General features: G+C 51.8%; 1 protein-coding gene across 1 annotated transcript; it reads right to left on the bottom strand.

Annotated features, from left to right (window-relative positions):
* Positions 1 to 4,948: 4,948 nt before the first annotated feature.
* CIBAR2 (CBY1 interacting BAR domain containing 2) lies at positions 4,949 to 24,950 on the bottom strand. The gene is made up of 9 exons (XM_005292255.5): positions 24,791 to 24,950; positions 17,805 to 18,039; positions 16,326 to 16,394; positions 16,135 to 16,236; positions 13,585 to 13,590; positions 10,179 to 10,283; positions 9,247 to 9,360; positions 8,161 to 8,262; positions 4,949 to 5,906 (listed from the first exon to the last, which is right to left on the bottom strand). The coding sequence occupies exons 1-9, from the start codon at positions 24,808 to 24,810 to the stop codon at positions 5,802 to 5,804; spliced, it is 858 nt and encodes a 285-aa protein (XP_005292312.1). The 5' UTR covers positions 24,811 to 24,950; the 3' UTR covers positions 4,949 to 5,801.
* Between the last annotated feature and the right edge of the window lie 248 nt (positions 24,951 to 25,198).

Genomic DNA, 25,198 nt, shown 5'->3' with positions numbered 1-25,198 from the left:
GTGGGCAGAGCCGCCGTCAGCTCCCAATGAGCTGTGCCATTGTACAGAGGCTGAGGACCTACTCCACTGTTGACTAGTGTCCTTTATTCTACGGTACCCTGGAAAAAAGGTACCATCCCTGCAAAAGAGGCACCATTGCAGGACCTTCTCCAGGTCTTAGATCCGTGCTTTGACACCAGCTTTTCCTTAGCCAGGTTCCTGCTGCACCAGGAAGCTAGTAGGGGCAGGTGTTCCCGTACCTATTGCTATTAGCTGGGCAAGGATTCAGAGCCGGAGCCTAGCTCTGAGAAGCTGAAATCTGCAGGGAAAAGGGGAGACCTCCATGATGAGACGCTGAATGGAGACATTACTCAATGGGGCTTAGGCGGTTGGAGTCAGAGCTGTGCTGGCAGAGCACCAAGGGAAGAAGCTTGCAGTAACTGCAGCCTCCCTAACTCCTCTTAAGTGCTCCGTGGCGTGTCCCCTCCCTTTCCTTCTTGATTCTTTTCCTAACTGTAAATGCACCGTAAAAATGGATCAAAATTGCTTAAATCACCATCATTAAATCGGTATGGGCCCCCTCCCACCTCGGTGGACAATGGCTGGCGTGAAGCATTTGTTCCGTAGACCGAGCAGCAGTCTTTATTGCACTGAAAGCATATTTGCTGCTTGATGGAAGGAGAAAAAAAAAGTGTGCCTGAAAGGGAAAAATCAATGGGGCTCATTTCTCCCTGGATGCGTCATGCTGGGCCATTCAGCTGGCTGACATCGCGGGAGGCCAGGCACACGCAGCCGGGGGGCTGTATCCCAAAAGGATCTCTGGCGCAGTCCTGCAGGCACTGTGGAAATGCTGCAGCAGTGGGGAAAGCCGGCAGCTGCATGCTCTCCCCTCACCAGCCGGTGGCGCTGTGACTACCCTGTCTGGAACTGAGGGATCTGTGGTTGCGGTAACTGTTCAGGTCTGAGCCAAAGCTCATTGAAGTCAATGGGGGTATGTCTACACTTGACACTAAGCCTGAGCTCTGACTCAGGTTTGAGCCCAAGCCCCCTTCTGTCTACACACAAATCAGCCGGACTCGGATCAGGAAGCACTCAGGACCCACATCCCTGCTAGGGGGGTGGGTCAGAGCCCGAATCCTGCTGTGACTTGGCTCCAAGCCCCGTCGTTTGGCAGCGTGGATGCAGCTCAAACCACAGAGCCGAGCCAGAAGGTCTGGGTAGTGCAGTATGGATGTGTTAGCATGGCTGTGAGAGCCAGGTTCAGATTCACAATGCAGCGTGGAGACTCAAGCGTGGGCTTGGAAACACTGAGCCCACAAGCCCGGGTCCTACAGAGCCAGGTTTGTAATGCAGTGTAAATATACCCCTGGGAGCCCCTAATGCAGAACTGCACTGTCCTGTTGGAAGCCCCCATGAGACACAAATGAAAGGGCTATGGCGAGAGGAAAGAATGGCCCAGTAGTCAGGGTGCTCTTTTCTCTGCCCTAAGCTTCCTATGTGATTCTGTGCCTCAGTTCCTGATCTCTACAATGGGTCAATAACACCACCCTGGCTCACGGGGGTGTGATGGGGATAAATACATGAGAGATGGTGCAGCACTTAGATACTGCATGTTTGGGAGCTGGGGACCATAAGTAGATACTGTGGTGCGTTCTAAGGGGAGGCCAGCATAACCAGCACATCCCAGAATGGCACATGGTGCCGCAGAAGCACTTCGCTCCGCCGGGATTTCATAGCTTGGTCAGTGGCATTTGGCTGAATGTTGGTAGTAGCACAACTGAGCTCCAGCCCAAGCCAAATCCCTTGCTGGCTGTTCAGTCCTCTTCCTCGTCACTGGGCAGAGGTCGTGTGAGTTGGGGGTCTGTGCCAGGACCTGTTTAATGTATGCACTGCAGAATCCGCTTCCCTTTCATGCAGGCAAAACCCTGGCATGGCTATGAGTCAGGGCCGGATTAACCTTTTGTGGGCCTGGCCGCAAACATATTTGTGGGCTCCCATGGGGGCAATGGAGCCTGGCATGGGGAGGTCAGTCCCTGAAGTGAGGGGCCGGCCAGGGGCATGGTATGGCAGGGATGGTCCTGCCCAGCCCGGTGCGAGGGCACTAGTTACAAACTGGCGGGCCCCAGTGCGAGGGCACTAGTTACAAACTGGCGGGCCCCAGTGCGAGGGCACTAGTTACAAACTGGCGGGCCCCAGTGCGAGGGCACTAGCTACAAACTGGCGGGTCACTCTGCATCTGGCAACTGCCCGGCCCTGTGCTGCCAGCATGCCCCTTCTCCTTGGGGGCAGGCCAATGCTGCGCCACACAGTCCCCCTGCCCAACACCCCCCTGACTCCCTATTGCCAGAGCCCTGCTGGACCCACGATGCCCACTGCCCCCACAAATGCCCAGTGCCCTGCACAACACCACTCCTGCCCAGTGCCCCCTGCCCACAGCCCCACGACAACTGCCCAGCACCCCCACCAGAGACCCACGCCCTGCCTCCTACCCACACTCACCGGCCCAGCTGGGAGGCAACTCTGTCTGCCAGGCTGACCCGGGCCTGAGAATCACTCCAGCCCTCGCGAGTGGTGCAATCAGCCAGGCCATGGCCTGCCCCGGCTGGGCTCCCTCAGGAGCCACTTGCCTGGAGGGGGCCCATCCAAGCCCCCCACATGGTCCCCCCCAACCTGGCCGAGATTGGCCAGGCTTCTGCACCAGTTAGGGTGACCAGATGTCCCGATTTTATAGGGACAGTCCCAATTTTGGGGTCTTTTTCTTATACAGGCTCCTATTACCCCCCACTCCCAGTCCCGATTTTTCACACTTGCTGTTACCTTAGCACCAGTCCCAGGTGGCTCTGGGGAGGCAGGCGGGGCCCCACAGATGGTGGGAAGCAGAGACTGCCCAGAGCCAGAGGTGCACTGTGGTCCAGCCAGGGGGGCAGAGAGGAGCTGGCAAGTGCAGCCAGGGGGTGGAGAGGAGCCCTCGGTCGACGGGCAGGCCGAGAGGAGCAAGTGGTGGGTGGGGCTGGCGCCATGGTAAACCTGGTACTGCTCTGAGCCCAGGTGGCACTGACTCCATCACAAACACTCGCCCGGGCCTGCCCGGTGGGTAGTCCACCCAGAGTCAGTCACGAAGGCCAGGGAGTGCTGCAAAGCCTGTGGCCTTAGACCAGGCAGTGGGGATGGCTTCCAGCTGCTCTGCAATAAGCCCTGTGGATGTTTAGCTCATGGTGAGGGGGGATAGGGGAAAAAGGAAGGTTCTGTCTTAGGGGACTGGAAAGGTAGGAGAGAGAGAGATGGCTACAGCCAGCGTATGTAAACACCAGCTTTCTACCAGCTGTACCAATGGACAAGCACAAAGGGGATTTAAACTGGAATAACATACAGCAGCTTGGTCCCATCAGCCTCCCCTTATGACACACCCTCCCTTTGTCTCACAGGTCGGCCTGCTACAGGACAATTGCTGCTTCCCCTGGTGTTTTATTACAATGTTTACAAAAGTCAGAAAAGAGGCAAATTGAAAAGTATCTCCAACTGAATGCATAGATTTGTATATCATAAGGCCAGAAGTGACTATTCTATCGTCTAGTCCAGCGGTTCTCAAACTTCATGGCACCGTGACCCTCTTCTGACAACAACAATTACTACATGACCCCAGGAGGGGGGACTGAAGCCTGATCCCACCAAAGCCCCACCACCCTGGGTGGGGAGGGGGCCAAAGCCGAAGCCCAAGGGCTTCTGCTCTGGGTGGGAGCACATAACCTTAGCCGTGGGTGGTGGGGCTTGGGCTTCGGCCCTGGACCCCAACAAAGTCTAATACCAGCCTTGGCAACCCCATTAAAATGGGGTCCAGACCCACAGTTTGAGAGCCCCTGATCTAAGTCTGACCACCTGCACAGATCAGGGCAGAGAACTTCATCCAGCTGCTGCTGTATTGAGCCTAGTCACTTGTGACTGACGAAAGCCTCTCTCTCCGAAAGACATCCAGGCTGGATCTGATGATTCGAAGAGATGGAGAATCCATCCTTTCTCTTCAGAGTTTGTTCCTTATGTCTAACTAGAACTTGTTTTTGGCTTCCAGCCATTGGTCCTTGCAGGGCCGGTGCAAGGAAGTTTTGCGCCCTAGGCGAAACTTCCACCTTGCGCCCCCCCCCCAGCCCTGCGGCAGCTTCCCACCCCCCCCCCCCCCGTGCCCTGAGGCACCTCCCCGGGGAGCCGTGCGGCAGTTCCCCACCCCAGCTCATCTCTGCTACGCCCCCTCCCCAAGCGTGCGGTCGCCGCTCCACTTCTCCTGCCTCCCAGGCTTGCGGTGCCAATCAGCTGTTTGGCACCACAAGCCTGGGAGGGGAGGAGAATTAGAGCGGGGGCTGCGTGCTCTGGGAGGAGTCGGAGCAGAGGTGAGCTGGGGTGGGGAGCTGCCGCACGGCTGTGGGGGGGGGAATTGGGGGCACCGCTTTTTGGCGCCCCCAAATCTTGGGGCCCTAGGCAGCCGCCTAGTTTGCCTTAATGGTAGCACTGGCCCTGGGTCCTTGTGACGCTTTTCTCTGCTTTCTCAAATCTCTCAATCGCCTGAGTTGACTACTAGATTCTCAGTCTCCTGAGGTGGGGGTGGTAGTTGTTTTTAGGATTATATCAGTTTAGTTTGGGGCAAACAGTAAAGAAAGCATGCATTGAATTAAATGTCAGTACAGCACCTAGGGTGGTGGTGGTGATGGTCTCAGTCCAGTTCCTAGTTGACAGAGGCCCTTGTCAGAAAAAACACCCCAACAATGGGCAGTAATTGACCCCCTAGCTAGCAGTCACAGGAGAGAGGCCAAGGACTGACTAGGCCATTGAGACAGGACTCAGGGCTGGAGAATGCTGGTGGGCACATGAGGAAAAACTTGCCCTGATGCTGCCCAAGCTGTAGTGCCTTGGAGATACCCAGAGGCCTTCATTCTCCAGGGCCAGCAATCTGGTACCTTTCACCCACACTAAAATAAATGAGGGCACAAATAAAACGACTGTTTATTATGTCACATGGAAATAGCCAATTGCGGCAAAGAGCGAATGACTGACAACTACATGGTAACGCCCTCTGAGCTAACCATATTTACACTCTTAATTAATCAATAGGTAAAATTAAAGTAGTGGGAAAATGAAATTATACTTCTGACATCGTCAATATCCTACAGTGTAACATTGGTCTCCTGCATGCTACTGGGGTGTGCCCATTGGAAAGACTTATAGACAGAACTCTGTAAAGAAGACGACATACATTAGTTGGAAGTGAGCTGTGATTCTTACTCATCTGATTGGTGAGAGATTCATACCTGCCTTTAAAGTGGCTATTTTGAGTAGATCGATAAGGGTTTTGTTTCTTCAGAAATCCCACCCAGTTGTGGGAGATGCATCCCCCAGAGGATACTGTTCCTGGGAGTTGGGTACAAGTTTGCTTTCCCAAACTTCAGCCAGCGAGTTTTGTTTGTTCATATGGAACTCACTCGTTCAGTGCATGATGTACATGCACGATGTCATGTAACCTGAGGTCTGTTGCTGGTTTGTAATAACACAGAGTCATGCCAACAGACAGTCCACCCCGCATGCTTTCCCAGAGGATGTTCAACTTGCAAATAAGCCTTTTGGTTCCCCTCTAGTACTAAGAATCAGTCTCCGAATTAGAGCCACCTCAATACTTGGGAACAATGCATTTACATAGGCTCCAAATGGCTTAAGAACCTCATTGGGAGTTCCTTGCATTCATGGAAAATCTAAGGTTCAGTAAGGGTAGATACAGTGGAATTAGGAATAAATACATCCAGCTCTCATGAGTGTGGCTGGTTAATCCCACTGTCCAATTACCGCCTAATCTGGGCATATTCTGGATTGCTGAAATCCTGCACTATGTTCTCTTCAGAGTCTTCTTCACTGTCTTCTTGCCTCTGTAGAGTGCTCCGAACGCTCTAGAAATGAAGATGTAGAAAGCCATTATGCAGCCTACCATTTTGATCTCTGATCTCCTCTATTCTGCTATAGGTTTCCTTTAGTGAGGTTACTCCAGAATTGCACCAGTGAGCCTGAAATCTGACTCTCAGGCTACCAGTAAGAGGGGACCTAAGCAAAAACCCCAGATCTAAAACACCCCTCAGACTTTGGGGAAACTTAGATCTGAATGTGAACATTGATACTTGGGCCTACAGTGCTATATTTACTTAGTTACATGATCCAGCCGTTATCTGACTCTGTGCTGCACAGACTTCTAGCCAGGGTGTAGGCCCTGGTAAACAAAAGCAATCCATGCTGGAACTTGAGCTGTGTAGGAATCTGTTTTTGTCTTAATAAATGTTTCCCATTCAAGAAAAACTGTGATTCAAACTATCATGAGCAGGCTGATCTCTGATCATAGCTAGAGCTGTGTCAAATGGGCTGGGGTGAACTTGGACAAGTTTGGGGTTTAGCTAGATAAAAGAACCCCAAATGTCTCCACAGCTCAGTGACCCCCGTGAAGTTCTTAGTTGCTCATGGTTTTGCTACAAAATAATATTTTCTAAGCATGTATATGTTAAGTATTTGTTTACATTTCCTGGACCTTTTTCACTGTGTGACATTTCCTGATCGTCATATGCCAAGATGCTTGTCTTGGTGCTTTTTAATAGCAGATGGTTTATATTTTGGTAAACAAGGCAGGAGCTGTTTAATGTCCTTCCTCCTTATTTGTAACTTTCAAAATTGGTTCTAAAAGGAGCCTAATTTATGCCAGTTCCCCAAATACTGTTCAGCTGGGCTCCTTGGGCCAAATACTCCATAACTGGGTACACTGTTGTTATTAACCATGTTTACTGCCGTAGTGCCCAAGGACCAACCAAGAACAGGCCCCATTGTGCTAGGTGCTGCCCAAACACAGAACAGGAGAAGTTCCCTGCCAGAAGAGCTGACAAACTAGAGAGACAAGACAGACAGAGGTTGGGGGAAGGGGTAGAACACACAAGTACAGTGAGCAATGTAATGACAAATGTCACGTTAATGCCACGATTATTTTTGGGGGGAGGGGAGGAGTAACAGAGAAGGGCTACTAGGATGATCAGAGGAATGGGGAACCTGCCTTATGAGAGGAGACTTAAGAAGCTTGGTTTATTTAGCCTAACAAAAGAAAAGCTGAGAGGAGATCTGACTGCTGTCTACAAATACATCCAAGGGATAAACACCAGGGAGGGAGAGGAGTTGTTTAAGTTAAGGGCCAATGTTGGCACAAGAACAAATGGATATAAACGGGTCATCAATAAATGTAGGCTTGAAATTAGACAAAGGTTTCTAAGCATCAGAGGAGTGAAGTTGTGGAACAACCTTCCAAAGAGGTCGCGGGGGCAAAAAAACTAACCTGTTTTAAGACTGACCTTGATAAGTTTATGTTGCAATTGCCTACAATGGCACGTGGCCCATCCATGACTGCTATCATCAAGTATTTCCAACAGCTGGAGATGGGACACTAGATGGGGAGGGCTCTGAGTTACTACAGAGAATTCTTTCGTAGGTGTCTGGCTGGTGGGTCTTGCTCACATGTTCAAGGTCTAACAGATTGCCATAATTGGGAAGGAATCTCCCCCTAGGTCACATTGGCAGACATCCTAGGTTTTTTGCCTTCCTCTGAAGCTTGGGGCAGGGGTCACTTGCAGGTTTAAACTAGAGGAAATGGTGGATTCTCTGTAACTTGATGTCTTTAAACCAAGATTTGAGGACTTTCAGTAACTCAGCCAGAGGTTAGGGGCTACCATAGAAGTGGGAGGGAGGTGTTAGGTTCTGTGGCCTGCGATGCGCAGGAGGCCAGACTAGATGGTCATGATGGTTCCTTCTGGTGCTAGAGTCTGAGCTAGGAGGGGCTCAGCTAAATGGAAAGAAAAGGGAAGGAGTAGGGGTACAGGGAAGGAGGGAAGAGACTGCGAGGGAGGGAGACACCTAGAGAAAACAGCCAATCAGCAATGACTCCAATGTTAGTCTGGGAGTAAGTGGGTGGCACTTTGGCCCCCTTCAATCTCCATGAGCTCAGCTTTGGAAGTGGTGACAGCCGCTCTCCTCTTCAGGGGTCATTTCTCCCCCCCCCCCCCCCCCGAGTGGTTTGAATTTACTTTCTTTGAGCACTGGGATGGGGGGGCGGCCTCGGGCTCTAATCCAAGGCCAAAATCCTAATAGGACACGACCGTGTTGCTGCGTCTCTCTCACCTGGCTGTTGGCGGACCATGGCAGGGTGGAGGAAGGGTGTGTGGCGCTCATTGGCCTGGCATCGTAATTTCCAGAAGCAATGTGGATCTTCGCTCTGAAATCCTAGCCAGGCGACACACCAATGGTGAGGGTCAATGCCAGCTGTAGACGAAGCCCTGGCGTGCGCGCGGGTGTCTCCCGCGTAATAGTGCAGTGAATAAACGCAAGCTAGCCAAGGGAACTGTGTGAGCTCGGTTTCTGGGACTTCCCTAGCTGCTCTAGGTATAACTAGCACACAGGGCTAAATCAGGAGCAGATGCAAAACAGCTGGGAGAGAGAGTTGGCAAACTCAGCTTGATTTAATCAAACCAAAGGCATTGGCTTGCATCGGGGGTGGGCACTTGCCACTAGCCCTTAAGAAGCTGTGGGCTCTTCCCTCCATTGCTGGCTGGGGTCGGACCAGGACCCTGGCTCCTTCATAGTCCTTGCTGCATCTGTGCATGATGCCCGCATGAAGGGGAAGGTGCCTTGTGCCCTGCGCGCCCGCTTACAGGCTGGACATAATCGGCCACTAAGCATCCCCTGGGTTAGGCCAGAAGTGTGCAAGTGCTTGAACAATACACATGCAGAGCTGGCATTGTACTGGGTTAATGTGGGGTGTATCTTCTTGTAGAGGGATGGACTCGATGAGGCTTTTTTATCTGAGATGATCCCGTGTGATGGAAAATTACAGGTGCCTCAGAAATACAAATTGCTCATTAAAACCGTATCTCCTTGTGAATAACACATGCACATGAGTGATGTGCTGTACTTCGGCTGGGCGGGTGGGGGGAGGTTACATCTGATCTAGTGAGTCTTGATCCAGTGGCCAAAACTGGGGCTGGGACTCAGGACTCCTGGGTTCTCTTCCACAGACTTAACATCCAAGGTCACAAGTCATGTCATTGCCGTGTGCCTCAGTTTCCCCATCTGTATATTGGGGATGATGATACCTACTTCTAAGAGGTATTAGGGATTCCTTTCCTGTTGGCAACATGTTTTAAGCTCTGCCGATCGAGCTGGCTGTACAAGTGTTCTAATAGAAGGGTGCGTTTCCAACCCGCGTACCTCCATATCTCTTTCGAAGTCATAATTGTCCAGGTTCTGGAAGGCGCTGGAATAGACCTCGAGAGCCTTGGCGTGGAAAACCATCTCGATGGTGACAAAGTCCGAGAAAATCTTCTGCAAGAAAGGAATGTGGGGGTGGGGTGTAACACGGGTCAGCCCTTTCCTGCTCCTAATTATCAAAACCCCTTGAAAGACGAGTCATGTACTGAAAGCACCAAGTACCTGCCCTCTTCCCCAGCATTGACGGCACTTAAGGGCGCCCCCTTTGGCCAGTTAAGGAGTGGCATCATGGGGCTCTGGAGGCAGTTCCATTTGCTCTGCTTTGACCTTATGGATGGTGGCTGCAGTGAGAGACTAGAAAGGAAACGGGTGGGGAAATGAGGAGGAATGAACCCCAACTCCAAAGTGAGGTCGCTGTACCGTCAAAGCTGCTCCTAAAAGCCTTTATTCCCCAGATCAAACAGAGCCAGCTGAGACCTGGGGGGACATAGGGATTTTTAAGACAAGGGACCATTGTGATCATCTTCTAGTCTGACCTCCTGTAACGCAGGCCAGAGAACCTCACCCAGAGATTCCTGCGCCAAAGCCAGCACTTCTGTCTGAGCTAGAGCAAATCTTTCAGAAAGAAATGTCCAGTCTTGATTTAAAGGCTTCAAGGGATGGAGAGTTGACCACATTCCTAGCTGATGTGTTCCAATGGTTAAAATTACCCTCAGAGTTTAGAAAAAACATGCAACTTATTTCTAGTTTGAATTTACCTAACGTCAACTTGTAGTCACAAGATCTTGCTATGCCTTTGTCTGTTTGCTCTGTCTGCTCTGAACCTTCTCTTTGAGAAGCTACATAGATTTAGTCTTTCACTGTCGGGCAGGTTTCTCAGACCTTGAATTTTTCTTGTAGCTCTTTTCTGAACCCTTCACAGCACACTTTACCTGGATGTCTTTCAGTTTCTGTTTCTGGAACTCGTCGATGGTTTCCTCGAGCTGCTGGGTGGTGCGGCTGGCGTCTACTGAGGCTTTGTGCACATTTGACTCAGCCTGAGAAAAATCCCAAGGGAAGCACAGCATCATATGGTGCCTACGCTGTTCCTTCAGCTCCAGAAGGGGTTAACTGCATGGGCGTCGGGGAGCAAAGGCAGCTCGGTGGGAGCAGAGTATAGAATTACAAGACTGGGCCTTCAGAGAGGAAGCATGGTCCAGCGGTTAGGGCACAAGCCTAGATCCTGGAAACCAGGGTGCACTTCCCTGCTGTGCCACAGACTTCCTGAGACCTTGGGCACATCCTCTATCTTCTCTGTGCCTCAGTTCCCCATCTGTACAGTGGGGACAACCGCCCTATCTCCCAGGGGGTTGTGAGGATAAATACATTCAAGATTGTGAAGTGCTCAGATACTCTGGTAATGGGGAGCATTAGAGCCTTAAGGTGGGTAGACAGGCCAGAGGAACTGCAGCACCGGGACCAGCAATGAGACCCAGACATGGTTACTGTGCAAGCTCCCCCATCCGTCAAATCCATAAGCCTCCCTGTCCCAGTGTGGAGGTGGTTGGGGGAATGACCGTGCCGTGGTAAACCCTCGTTATAAAGCAGCCCTGGGATTAATGCTTGTGGAGCAATGTTTGGGCTTACAATGAGCAACCTTAGAAAGGAAGTGTTCGCCTTACTGCCGTGTAAATGCCTCGGTCCAATATTGTGTTCAAGGGCCCGATCCTGCATCCATCACAGAATCCAAACGCCCCTGGGTCTGACGCTGGCTTGCTTTGGTTGAGCACGGGGTGCAGAAGAGGAAACCTTTTAGGTTCCCATTGCACGATCAGGTAAATGGTTTCTTTTGAAACTCACCCAGTGTCTGTCTCCTGGGGCTGTAGCCACACTGGGGCTGACGTGATCTCTCTCTGATGTATACACCTGCTTAGATCCCTGTTCTGTTTCACCACTTGATGGTGATATATGTGTGTGCTTTTTAACAGGCCTGACATTATCCAGCAGAGGGCAGTAGGGCATGCATGCTTCATGGGGGAACAGACCCATGGCCCAACGTGCCTTATTGTGGTTATAGTTTCATTAGCGTAAAGCCCTATGAAAACCTTTGCGAGATCTAGGCCAAATTCATCCCTAGGGAGCTCCACTGAAATTGGCAGAGTGACAGCTGGGGTTTACTTGGCCCTTTTCCTTGAGAACCAATTCAGCCTATATGGCATATATGTTCTGTACGTGTCCCCTCCCTGTGATTTTTATCAGCCAGGGGTTTAACGTGACCGTAGGATCTTAGTTTTCTAAGAGTTCATCTGCTCCTACTGCTTATTCCTCGTCTGCCTATGATTTCCCCCTAATTCTCTGTATATGACTTTGCAGTCGTTTCCCTCTTCAGATGGGGAACAAACAGAAGGTGCAGATAGTCATAGGGCCTGAATTTTAAAAAGCAGAGACCTGTTTTGTGTGTGCACTGACCACACCCAGGCACCCGAGTTGACACCTTTGCACATGCACATGACCAGATAGGTGCCAGGGGCGAATGTGGAGCCCAGTTTGTTCTTGCACATTCATAAGCCCACCTGCTGAGTAAGCCTTGAATTCTGCTTGTAAGGAGCTGACACCTGGCCTCCTGCGTGTATCCTTAGTCAACGTAAATTAAGCTACAGAAGTACAATGCAGAGAATATTTGCTCTTACAGCAGCAGGGTTGCTTCTAGTTCGTATGTTTCTTAAAGCTTCTTATGGGGTGCTATTGGGTCCTGAACCGGCAATGTCTGTGGAGGGGTCAGGGCATCACAAGTCAGGTCTTCCTTTTCTATTCCTAGGATAGGTTACATCTTCCTTCTGAATGCTGCGTTAGTTGCTAAAGCTGGAGACTGAGTGTCAGGACACCTGGGTTCTCTTCCTGGTCTGCCACTGACTTGCTGTGTGATCTTGATCAAGTCACTTCCCCCCTTCTTTGTGCCTCAGTTTCCCTGAGTTGTTTCAGCTTGTAAAATGGGGATAATGAGACTGACTTTCTTTGGTAAAGTACTTTGAGATCTACAGTGGAAAAGCCCTATGTGAGAACTAAGTGTTATAAACTACCCAGTGGTGGTTCCTCTAGGCGAGGGAGGTGGCTGGAAAGTGCAGAATATGCAGTCAGAAGGAAGTTTCTTGTGGGCATGTTGAGGGGGGTGAGATGCATCTCCATGGTGGCAGACACCCTCAGGGAGCCCTACCATGATTTTCCCTTCCAGTACAAAAGATTCTCTAGCTTGCACGACATCCCTCCTGCAGCTAGAGAGAGAGGAGGAAAGGAGCGAATCCATCAGCGCTGAATGTCATTACAGGAAAATGGATGAGACTTATGCCAGGGCTATTTCAGGTACTAAACATGTGGCGTAAAATCTGGACCAGCGGAGCATGGCGCATCAGTGTGTTGATAAGAAAAGCAGCTGGGAGGTGAAATAAAGCCTGCATTAGTGGGGGGATCTCAGGTAGGGAAAAAGCTGGCTGGCAGGGTGGGTGGATTTCAACGCTTTGTGGTGCTCAGTCATTCTTTTTTTCTCCTTTGAATACAAAACTGTAGGGTAAGCATCCACCCAGCCCTAGCAGGCGATGCATCCAAACGTTAACCCTTTACGGTCATGCTGCACACACTTCTGAGTACACAGGGGCAACTCAGGGCTAATGTGTCCACTGCGCATTCCTGCTGAGACCTCAGGCCCAATTCTCCTCTCCCGCTGGTGTCAATCCACTGACGTCAATGGCGCTGGTCTAAACAGGGCACGTGATAAATGAATCCCTACTAGCAGCGCCAGCTGAGATCAGGTGCCATTGTGCTAGGCTCTGCATGTATGTGGGAAGAGGGGAGGTGGTTGCAATATTGATGGGGGAGGGAGAATTTTGACTTTTCATTTAAAAAAAAAAAAACCCTGAAAATTTTCAGCCAAAACATTTTTGATTGTTTTGACAAAGTCTAAATTTTCTGCAGAAAGCAGACACTTCACCAAAAATGTGGTGTAACTGAAAACCCAATTTTCCATCAAAAAACCTGTTTTCACAGAGAACTTTTGACCAGTAAGAGAGAGTCCTTGCTCCAGTGTGCTTACAGCTTAAACCGACAATACAACCCAGGATGGGAGAAAAAGCCGGATTCCAGTTCCTGGTGCTATTGGAAAGAATTGGGTCTTGACTGCACACCATGCTGTGTTATAAATACCACAATGGGGGGAGGGGTTAAGAATGTTCTGTCCTGCCCTGGGTCGAGCGTGTCTCTTTAGCACTCACCTGTGCTTTATCCTGACAATCTTTTACTGTCCATTGCTTGAAATTAGATCTTGGGCACAGGACAAATATTATGCCCAGAGGAATTTGTGCTTACCTGGGACTGACGGCAATAGTCAAGGAACAATCTGATGAGACGGGGAGAGTTTATAGACACACTGATCCTTGTGCTGGTGTCTGTGTGAGCAGCTGAGCCCAGAATAACTATCTGAACTGAGCAGTTCTAGTCAGATGCTTGTGGGCAGGAAGGAATCTTGTGTTCTTACACTGACTGCCCTGATTGCATTTCTGAAAGAGGATTTTCACCCCGGGGCAAACATGACAATTACTCACCCTATAAAACAGAGGCCGAGCTTTGCCTGTGCCTTTGAAATAGTGCCAGTCGGACCAGCGTATCAGCCCGGCCGGAAGGAACACAACAACTTATTGCCTAAGGTGCCCATATGTCCCGTTTTGGCCGGGACAGTCCCTTTTTTAAGCCCTGTCCCGGCTGTCCCAACTTTTCTGGCAGTAGTGGGCATTTGTCCTGTTTTTACTCTTGGCAATTGGATCAGTTGGCAAGAGCAAATGGGACAAATGCTCACGTTTGTCAAAAAAGTGGGGTGTGGGGGAATTTGTGGGGTGAGGGTGAGTGGAGATACCAGCCCCTTGTGGAGGGGGGGGAGGAGGCAGGGTTCACACGGGGAGCGGGAGCAACAAGCCAAGGCTGCAGCTGCCTCTTGCGGGGGAGAGGGGCAGGTAAGGTTCCTGCAACCCCAGCCTCTTGTGGGGTGGGGCAGGGTTCCAGCGAACCCAGCCTTACATGGGGGGCAGGCAGGGTTCCAGGGACCCAAGCCTTGTGGGGGGGGGGGAGGACAGTCATGGTTTCAGCAACCCCAGCCTCACAGCAGGGGGATGGGGGAAGGGAGCCTGGGTTAGCCCCACACGGTGTCCTGTTTTCCCTTTGGGAAATATGGTCACCCTAATATTGCCACATAGGGGGTGATCTCAGTGGAGGGAGGCTACCTGTCAGTGCAAACAACTGCTTTGTAGGAGCTCTTGCCCTTAAAGCACCTACAGAGCTGGTAGAGAAACCAGTCAAAATCATGACCTTTTTTTAAAAAAAATTTTACTGTCCTCCCCCTCCCTCCCCCCCCAAAAAAAATTCAATGAGTTTTTTGGGAAGCTCACAAACCTCCAGCTACCTCTGTAGCAGGTGGAAAACCCACAAACGTTCATGGAAAAATAGAGTTGAAAATCTGCCAGGTTTTGCACTGAAATTTGATTCCCCCCTGCCTCCCCCTCCCCCATGAAAAATGGCATTGAAATTCAAAAAGTGTCAAGCAACTCTGTGCGTGTGCAAATGAGGAGCACAAACCTGAGTGCTTTTTGCACCAGGCCTCTTGGAGACAGGACCCTAGGGGAGCGTGAGCCTTTATGTTGCCCCGTGTAGGAAGCTGAGCTGGGGGGCCGTGTGGTCCCCAATCAGCATGGTACTGCTGTGAATCTACAAGAGAGAGTGACATCCAACCCTTCTGGGGAGAGCCCATGCTAGTCCCTGGATGCAGTGTTTTGTTTCCAGAGAAGCTGGGCCTACACAAAGATATCCAGTTACTTCTTTCCCCCTTGAGGATCTTTGGGACTTTCAGCTGAGAATTGCCTTCTTTGGAAAAGCTGCGGAAGGGGTTACTTGTTTAAAATATTTCTGCCAGGCAGAAGGAAATCTCTTGAGCTGTGGCGATGATCCCTTTGAAAAGGTGTCTCGCCCAGAAAGTCTGACATAACATGAGAGAGACAAGGTGGGTGAGGTAATATCTTTTATTGCAACAACTTCTGTCGGGAGCAGGGACAAGTCTTCGAGCTGGCACAGAGCTGTTCTTCAGATCCGGGTTACAAACTGACCCTCCTTGCGTTTAGTTGAGACATTCTGGCTGTCTTCTCCAGACCTGGGAAAGAGCTCTGTGTAGCTGGAAAGCTTGTTCCACTTGTTCCACCAACAGAAGTTGGTCCAATAAAAGGTATTGCCTCACCTGCCTTACCTTTCTCATATCCTGGGACCAACATAGCTACAGCAAACAATATAATAAGGTGCGTTTCCCTGGTTGGGGGGGGGGAAGGAGGGATATTTTGGAAAGGAACATTACCCTATTTCCCATTCACACACCATTCAGTGAGGGCTGATATGGGGGGAAGCACTTAGACTAGTTAGCAGCTGAGCCCCCAAGATTTATGTGCAGAATGTGGGCCTGGGAACGAATTTGAGATGCGTGTGACCAGATTGGTGTCAAAATGTAGCACGTGTGAAATCTCCCCTTTCACGTCTGCAGCTTGATAAGGAAGTGGTTGGGGGGAGGTGGAATTGGCGGCTCATCACCTGTCCCGCAATCCCATTGCATGCGTCTCGTTTCTCTGAGCTCCGGCTAGTTCCCAGGGAAGCCTGTGGTTAGTTTACAACAGTCTGGGTTTTCCCTTACTGGGGTGGGTGGTTTCCTGACGCAGGTCGGTTACCAAAAGATTCTGTGGAACGTTCGGAAGAAACCACAATGAAACATAAGCCGCTGAGCCCTGACTTCCTACCTCTGCGTTACTGATCAGCCAGTGCTGCAGGCTGCCAAACCAAGTGCTAACTCTGCGCCTCTCAGGTTTTGTAACGTGGCGTAAAGGATACGAGTGTGTGTCGGTCTGAGGGTGACTTCTGCCGCAGTCTCTCCAGTTTCTCCAGTTGCTTTATCTCATTGTTTCGGACTTTGTTGAACCTCTTGATCTCTGCCTAGGAGATGAGATACGTGCGTTTGTTACAAGGCTGGCGCGGCCAGCTGGCTACGGGATGTGGCAGGGTTACCATGGTATGGCACTTACCTGTGTCTGCTTGAGCTGGACTCCGTACCGTTTCAGTGGCTCCACAACCTTCATTTCCAGTCTCTCCACCTAAAGGGGAAAATCACACATGCAGTACGGCGGGGATATAATGTACTCGGTACAAACAGGGCTGGCTGATAGCTTCTAGCCACCAAGCAATGTCACTGCAATTGCCCTCTGCTCTGTCATCACCTCAAGGGATCCAGATCATTCAGTCCTTGCTCTGTCGACACTGCCAATTACAGCAGGGACCTCAAAACAGGAACCGGGCTGGCAGCCATGGACATGTTCCGTGCAGGCTCCTGAACATCCATCAGATGGCAACACTAAAATGCTGCTGACCGGAGCTGGATTCGAACCAGACACCCGAGAGGCGAAAGGCCCTCTAACCCACTGCCACTTCTCTAATGCAAAAGGCACAGCGAGATATGGAAGAGGGTGAATCCTCCCCAAATAGTAACCAAAGAATGTCCCATAATCTCCTCAGAAGCAGAAATTGGGGGATGACGCAGAGCTTGTCAGCTTGGATAAGGAATAGATTCACCCCTAAAGTTCTTCCTTCTTAGCTTGGTTCCTCCCTTCCAGGCTGGAAAGGACCAGGAAGACTGCACAGATCAACACCCTCAGCCACTGAACAGGGAAAGCAGCAATGAGCCCGGCCATCCTAGGACAGGACACTAGTTGCTAGTGTAACACTGACAGACCCCGGTTGTCGGCGGGCAGGATCGAATCTGGGACCTCTGCAGCTTAGTGCGTGAGCCTCTACTGCAGGGGCCAACCTGTGGCTCCGGAGCAACATGCAGCTCTTCAGAAGTTAATCTGCGGCTCCTTGTGTAGGCACCGACTCCCGGGCTGGAGCTACAGGCACCAACTTTCCAATGTGCTGGGGGGGTGCTCACTGTTCAACCCCCGGCTCTGCCACAGGCCCTGCCCCCCTCCACCCCTTCCCGCCCCCTGCCCTGAGCCTGCTATGCCCTCGCTCCTCCCCCCCAGTGTCTCCTGCACCCCATGAAACAGCTGATTGGGAGGGGGAGGCGCTGATCGGTGGGTGGGAGGCGCTGGGAGCCGGGGGGGGAGGGGGCGAGCTGATCCGGAGGCCATTGACGTATTCCTGTGGCTCTTTGGCAATGTACATTGGTAAATTCTGGCTCCTTCTCAGGCTCAGGTTGGCCACCCCTGCTCTACTGCATGAGCTAAAAGCCACGTGGCTTCTAGCTAAGGCTGTAGAGCAGACTCCTTAATCTCTAAGTGGTCTCGGTGCCACTAGATGGGACAGAGCACCACACCCAGACGGTGTGTGGGTTACACTAGCACAGTATATCGACAGACAATGAAATATTTACTGGTTCCTGTATTGCTCACATACAGGTCCATTGCTCCCTCAACGTGAAGTCCCATGACTATGGTCAGACTGTGCCTCCCTAGCTGTGATCACACTCCTGGCATAGTCAGTGTTGTGGGGGCTAGGCAGCTCCTTACCTCTGCCTGCCTGTAGTCCTGCACTTTGGCCAGCTCCTCAGCAAAGTTCTTCATGGTGCTTCGCAGCTCAGGGTTCTCGGTGTTCGCATAGTCGATGAGCTGCTTCACCAGGAGATCTGACTTGTCCCGCAGCTTGGCTGTCTTCCTGGCGTAGGAGGCCATCAGCGTGCAGAACTGGCCGAAATATTTCTCTGCGTTGGCTACTGTGTTCTCCATGATCCTCACTTGGCTATCTCTGGGTAGGGAAGAGACGAGCCGCATGTAGGGTTAGTTCACCATCAATGCTGGTATGACCCGACTTTAGAAACTTGAGCCCAGAGTTTTCCAGGATTTCTCTTGTGGGTGCATCAGAACCCCACCTTCGTATGTATGGAATGGGGCATTTGCATGCACAGATTGGAGAACTGTGCACCTGACTGCTCAGTGCATGTGCACACACACACTCACACACACACACACACACACTCTCTCTCTCTCTCTCTTGGGTCTCAGGTGTCTATTGTTGGTCAACCACAAAAGGAACAACTCAAGTCAGAAATTCAATAAATCAGGCTGAAGGGTTTGTTACCCAAGAGCCTACGGTGACAACTGTAAACTTGAAATGTTGGGCCACTTGTGGAGACTGCCTTCGAAACAGCTGGAGCAGTTTCCCAGTAGGAGGTCACATCCGGGCCCTGTGTCAGATGCTGCTGTTCAGAATGTCTTGAGCTTGCAACTAGACCCAAATGTTGTCCCAAACATTTTACAAGTATCAGTTGTGAGAGTTGGTTGTAATGTGTAGGAGCAAGATTTGGGTTTTTTGTCCGGCCGTACTGTTTGGCTGTTTCAGTCCATAATGGTTCCCAATGAGTCAGTTCATCCCGTCTCCTTATCTCCATCCCACAGTGCCTTCTCTTGCTTTGAAAATGACCTCCCCATGACAGTGCTGGGTCTCATGGGATAGGTGATTGAGGTGTTCCAGCACAGGGGCAAGCATGGTTTTAAGGGATTCCATAATGGACTATGTCACAGTTCCAGGGCTAGCTGTGCCCGTCTCCTCTCTGGTCTCGGTCTGTGCTGCAATAAAAGACCCGTGCCATGGTAGTGGCTGGCCCGGGTCAGTTGACTCAGCCTTGTGGGGCTCCGGCTGCGGGGCTATAAAACTGCTATGTAGACCCTGGAGCCCACAGTCTGAGTGCCTATGAAGGGAGAGGGTCTCAGAGCCCAGGCTCTAGCCTGAGCCCGGACATCTACGCTGCTGTTTTTAGTCCCGCAGCCCGGGCCCTGCAAGCCTGAATCCGCTGGGCTGGGCTCTGAGATGTGGTGCCATAGGTTTATCGCTGTGTAGATGTATCATCTGAGCATTCCCCCCCCCCTCAGGTGTCAGGCCTCATGCCTTTCTCTCTCCTGGGGTGGAATCGCGTGATTGTCCCGCTTGGAGGCCAAGACCCGGGCTACAGCACTCTGTGGATCACTCGTGCTTTCTCAGCAGGACCAGCTGCAGTTCTTCCCTGCGGGAGTCTACGAGCAGAGGTCCATAGTGACCAAAGTCTGAAGGGTTAATCTTAAGAGCAGGAATAAAGCAAAGCATAAGAGAAAAAGGGTCTGAATAAGCCCAACCTATGAGAGGAGCCCAGGATGGCCTAGCACTTCAGGCAACCTGGTGTGTATCTGTGGGTGTTCCCTGAACAGCCCCCTGACAAGTGCCCCCTCCCTCAGGAGACTGACTTGTATCCCTGGGCTTTTTGGTTCTCTTTGGTGGACAGAAGTAGGACAACGGAGCCAATGGCCCTTGCATTCTCTCCGACGTGTCAGCCGCTGGGTGGCTATCTGAAGCCACTGTATCTTTCCTGCCTATGTGCAGTCAGCCTCTTAAATGCACCCCAGGTTTTCATCCAGCAGCACACCCTAATCACAGTCAAACAAACATATAGGAGTCCTAAATTATTACAGAGCAGCCCATTGTCCATCACAGCACTGTCAAAAGTAATGTGGATCGGCTAAATCCAGGCCCCATGCTAGGAGTTTTGCCGGCAAGGGTGGGAAATGTTTTCAGTGCCCCATTTTCCCCTTCCGCCCTGAGTGGCCAAGAGGAAAAAAAAATCACCCTCTTCTCCCCCCCCCCCCCCTCAAAAATAAGCAACCTGCCCACCCTGGTGGCCAATCAGCTGAGGTGGGAAAAAAGGTCTGAGAGGCACAGCATTATGGCGAACCCCGTGGAAGTTGGCACCCGAGGCAACCGCCCCATTTGCTTGCCCTTAAAAGCAGCCCTGACTAAACTATTGCAAGGTTTGGGGAGCGCCATTTCATGGCACAGTTTCCTCACTTGGGGGATACACTTTCACCCAGGTCTCCCTGTTTGCTGGTATAGTTTGTACCCACCTAAAACCATGGAGGTGCCAATTTTGCAGATTTTGCACCTGCAGATATAGTCTGGGTGCACGTCTTAGCACTGGGATGACATGCTAGCAGGATAGGTAGCCTCTCTAGTGCTGCTACTTGCACCTGCAGCTTATTTGAGATACAAAAATGCACCCATGAAAAGGAGGCTGGGTGGCTGAAGAATTGCCTCTTGGTGTAGCCTGGCTTTTAGGGGTCTGATATTTGGCATTGTGTGGCTGCCCTTTGGGGCAGCTGAGCCCCAAATTGGGCGGCTGGATGGACTCATCTGGCAAGTATGTGATCTGCATAGTACAACCGTTGAGACTCGAACCTAGACCCTCACGGTCAATAGACAGCAACTGTTCCAGGCTAGCTAAAAACAAGCCTCCCCTTGAGCCATTGGGAGCCGTGCTAAACTCCGCTCCGCTCACAGTCGTTCTTGACACATCTCCCAGCTGCATTGCCCTGTACGGTACTGGTGGGCTTAAGCCGATTATTGAATGCTCCTTTCATAAACTTCAAATCCGCGCCACTTCATCCCATCTAGAAACCCAAATCCCCAAGCTATCAGTGTAAGACCTTCCTAAATTCTTTTAAGAGCGGTATTAATGGAAAGATACAGCTGCAGTCTGCCTATGTGTCTAGTTCTCCCAGCAGCTCTGCCAAGAGTGCTGCAGCTGTGCATCATCTAATGAAGCCTGTTGGTCTCCATCATGTGAGCTTGACTCATTGCCACAAAAGACCAGGGGGCCTTACATTTCTCAAGGCTCAGAGCTGTAGTTAAGTGCCTTCCCCCGACCTCATGTTGAAAATAAATCATTTGCAAACAGTGCTGGCTCTCGAGAGCGTTTGCTGCTTTAGGCAACGGTGGGACTATGCCCACCCCTCCCAGGCTTGCTGCAATGAATAACGTCACTAAACATAGTGCTGCCCCCTGGCCTTTCTGTCTCTTCTGTGTGGTGTAGCCGGTCACCTTTGCAGCGTGATTTTACGGCACTCAGTTGTGGGCTCCTCCTTACAGGACCAGAGCAACAAACTGGAGGGAGTTCAAAGACACAGCCAGTGAAATGAGCAGGGGCTAGAGCAGGGGCGGGCAAACTTTTTGGCCTGAGGGCCGCATTGGGTTTTGGAAATTGTATGGAGGGCCGGTTAGGGGAGGGGGTCATGGCCTGGCCCCCACCCCCTGTCTGCCCCCCACCCTCATTCCCTGACAGCCCCCCCCCCCGGGACCCCTGCCCCATCTGCACACACCCCTCTCCCTGTCCCCTGACTGCCCCTGGAATCCCTGCCCCCCACCGCCCCATCCAACCCCCCATCTCATTCCTGATGACCCCCCCCCGGGACCCCTGCCCCATCCAACCACCCCTTCTCCCTGTCCCCTGAACCCCTGCCCCTGACTGCCCCCCGCCGCCCCAGCCAACCCCTCCTCTCATTCTTGACTGCCCCCCAGGAACCCCTGCCCCTGACTGCCCCCCGCCGCCCCAGCCAACCCCTCCTCTCATTCTTGACTGCCCCCCAGGAACCCTGCCCCATCCAATCCCCCTGTTCCCCACCCTCTGACCGCTCCGACCTCTATCCACCCCCCGACCCTCTGACCACCGCCCCGAACTCCCCTGCCCTCTATCCAACCTCCCCGATCCCTACCCCCTTACCGTGCTGCCTGGAGCACCGATGGCTGGTGGCGCTACAGCTGCACCGCCCAGCTGGAGCCAGCCATGCCATCGCCACCGCGCAGCACAGAGACCAGGTCAGGCTGGGTGGGTTCTGCAGCTGCGCTGCCCCAGGAGCTCGCAGCCCTGCCGCCCAGAGCATTGCGCCAGCGGCGTAGTGAGCTGAGGCTGCAGGGGAGAGGCTGGGGGCGAGCCTCCCGGGCCAGGAGCTCAGATGCCAGGCAGGAGGGTCCCCCGGGCCGTAGTTTGCCCACCTCTGGTCTAGAGGGACTGACTTAAGAGGAAAGATGGAAAGAGTTTAAGGGTGCATAGTTTGGCTGAGAAGGAGAGATGTAACAGCCTACAAAAGGAGCAGAATTATTTAGTGTAAATACATCGAGGCCCTCAAAATCCAAAGGGAAGGGGGTCCCTATTAAAACCTAAAGATGATGGAATCAAGTTGGAGAAATGTAGGGTGAATATCTGGAAATATTTCCTGACAGTTGGATGTTCTCCCAAGCTGCGGTGGTCCACCAGGGAACTGGTGGGAAGCCCAAATAGGACTGGATGAAATACTAGATATGTTGTGAGGAACACCTTGAATTGGTAGGAGGGACCTAGCCCTCCTCAACCCTTTTCTCTCTAACTTCTGCCTTGCTCTCCTTCCACGATAACCCCTTGCTCATCCATGCTTCCCAAGTGGGCTATGCCGTAAGACGTACACCCAAGATTCTCCAGTGTTTGCATTCCACAAACCACAGTGTGTGTGAGAGAGAGAGAGACTCAGGGATCCATCCACTCTGTCCGTCTGCTACTCCCCACTAGAGCAGGCTGAAAAATGCCAATGAATTTTGTGGAGAATTGGAAACATTTTCTTGCCCTCCCCCCACCCCCTAAATTTCCCCTTAAAGAGTTTCAGGTTTTTCAATAAAACTGAAAACCAAAAATTATTCAGTTTTCCAAAAACCTGCAAAGTTTTCAGTTCCGATTGTTTGTCCAGAACTGGAATATTTTGACCAACATGACAAGTCTCGTGGAAAAATTTTGTTTCCATTTCTCATCCAAAACGCATTGTGACAACCAAGATGTGGATGAGCGCTAGTTTGCGCATTTTAATTCTGCAGAGGGCTGCTTGGGTGGCTAGCGATGGGCCATGGCCTGGGAGCTGCTGCCTGACGTGACTCAAGCCTTGGAAACACACTCCTTTGCGTTCACATGTGCTAGGAAAAAGGAACAGGTCCCTAATAGTGAAACCTTAACTGGGTGTGGCCTTCAGCAGAAGTCTTCCAAGCTGCTGAGAGCTGTATGATTTTGGGGACGCCGTGATAGGGCACTTTGCAGCCTGGCCTGAGCTCTCCCTGGACCACATGGGGCACATGGCTCTGCCAGGTCTGGTAGCAGGGTGCTGGTGGGGAAGGGAGAAGTAGGCTTTCTGCCAGATCCTCTCACCTTGGCAGTAGTGCTGGAGGGGGAAGTAAGTTACAGCCAGACTCCTGCCTCCAGCAGCCTGGGAATCCCTAGGGACCCAGTGTTTTCTGTTCTCTTGCTTGAGCCCCGGCATATAGGCTGGATCTTGGCTTTAGTCCTGCTGTCAAACATCTGGCTCCAATACACTTCAGTGTATGTTTGTTATCATAGTCTAACAGCTCCAGCAGATGCAAAGTTTCCAGAAGTTGCTGCTGCTTTACACAGTTCTTAAACATTGGCTACATATAGAGGATGTTTGTCTTGCTCCACTTCTCCTTAGGATTGCTATCTGCAGCTGTAGGTGAGAGCCCTTCGCCAAAGCTGCGTCTTCATTGCCCCTCGTGAGCTTGATGCAAATGCTTAGGGCCGTGTTTTCAGACATCCGGCTTCCCTCGTTAGTACACCATCACTTGTGCCTGGAGAGCCAAACGATGCTAATTGAAGGAGCATAGGTCTCGTTTACCGTTTGTAAGGGTGAGTGACCATGACAATTGTGGGTTGCGGGGGTGAGCATACGAAGTGGTGAGTTGTGCAGAGACAGCTGTGGCCCTTGGCCCGTAGGTCAGCTCAGGGACACCAGAACACAAGTAACATTTCCAGTTACAAGTCTATTGACTACTTCACGGCTACAGGCTGCTCCTGAGCTTTGTAGATAGTTCACGTTTATTTCCCAGGGTTCCCCAAACGTCTTAGATAACAGCCGCTGTGCTAAAATATCCCCATTCTCCAGGTCCTTGCCATGCAAACCGCCCCCCACCTTCTACTGTGCTCTGTGCATAAGGGTCTGTGTGCACTGCATCGGGCCGGGGGAGAGACTGCAGCTCGAATGGATGGACCCGAGCTAACGTTCATCTAGCTACTTGGATACCAGAGCAATGAAGCTGGGGTCAGTTCAGGCGCCACCGTGGGCTGGCTGCACAAGTAATTACCCTTGGTTCCAGGTGGGTTTGTACAGTCTGGGCTGAAGCCCGGGCTGCTGCAGCTTCACAGGTACCGGAGCGAGCTAGATTGAAGCTAGTTTGCTTTGCAGGCTACATGAGCTACAGTCACACCCACTGATTGCAACACAGGCTTTCCCTGTGAGAATGCCTTGGGCTGTAGTGAAATTAATGGCCACCTCCCACTATGTGCCTTTAAATCTCCAGGCTCCTCCTTCCCATTGTTGGGGTGTACAGCAAAATCTCGGAGGGGACCTTGATGCATTTCAGAAATGTGGCTGAACTGAGCCTGCCCTGTGAAGCTAGGTCAGTATCATTGCACCTATTTCACAGAGGGGAAAGCGGAGGTCACGTTAAGCGGCTACATCAGGTGGGACGAGAACCCAGATCTATTCGCTCCCAGCCTGCTGCTCTGTCCACCCAGACAAGCTGTCCTCACTCACTGTAATGCCCCTATGTGTCTCAGGGGAGCTTCCCGCCACTCGCTGCAAGCTTCTTCCCCAGCAGGCTCCATGGGAGGGGGACAAAGGGAAAGGACACCCCCAAGCAGCTGGACCCCGGCCCGCCTTACCTGGAAAGGACGATGTTCATGGCTGCAGGAATGGGCCAGCCTTCCTATCACCGAGCAGTAACACTAGTTCTGGCTGCAGAGGGACCCACCAAAAGCACAGCTGTTCCTGACCCGGCACAGGTGGCACGCCCAGCCTGGTTGGTATGGCAACGCTACCAACAGAGAGCCCGGGATGTGGGTGGAGCCATGGTTCTGGTTTCCAGGGGTAACTGGGCCAGTTCTATATCCCTGCCCAGCCTACGGCTGCTTCCTCTTCAAATCTGTCCATATTAATGGGTAGATCTCCCCTGCCTGCTTCTGAGAACTAGCTCTGCCCCTCCCCTAGCACCCAGGCACTGTCCTTCCTGGGCTGGCTAGGTGTCAACCAGCAGAAGGTGGCCCTGGGAAGCAGGACAGTAGGGGGCAGGC

Source organism: Chrysemys picta, chromosome 14, assembly GCF_011386835.1.
Source record: "Chrysemys picta bellii isolate R12L10 chromosome 14, ASM1138683v2, whole genome shotgun sequence".
NCBI lineage: Eukaryota > Metazoa > Chordata > Testudines > Emydidae > Chrysemys > Chrysemys picta.
Note: the sequence above shows the minus strand (reverse complement) of the source record. Positions and strands in the feature narration are given on the sequence as shown.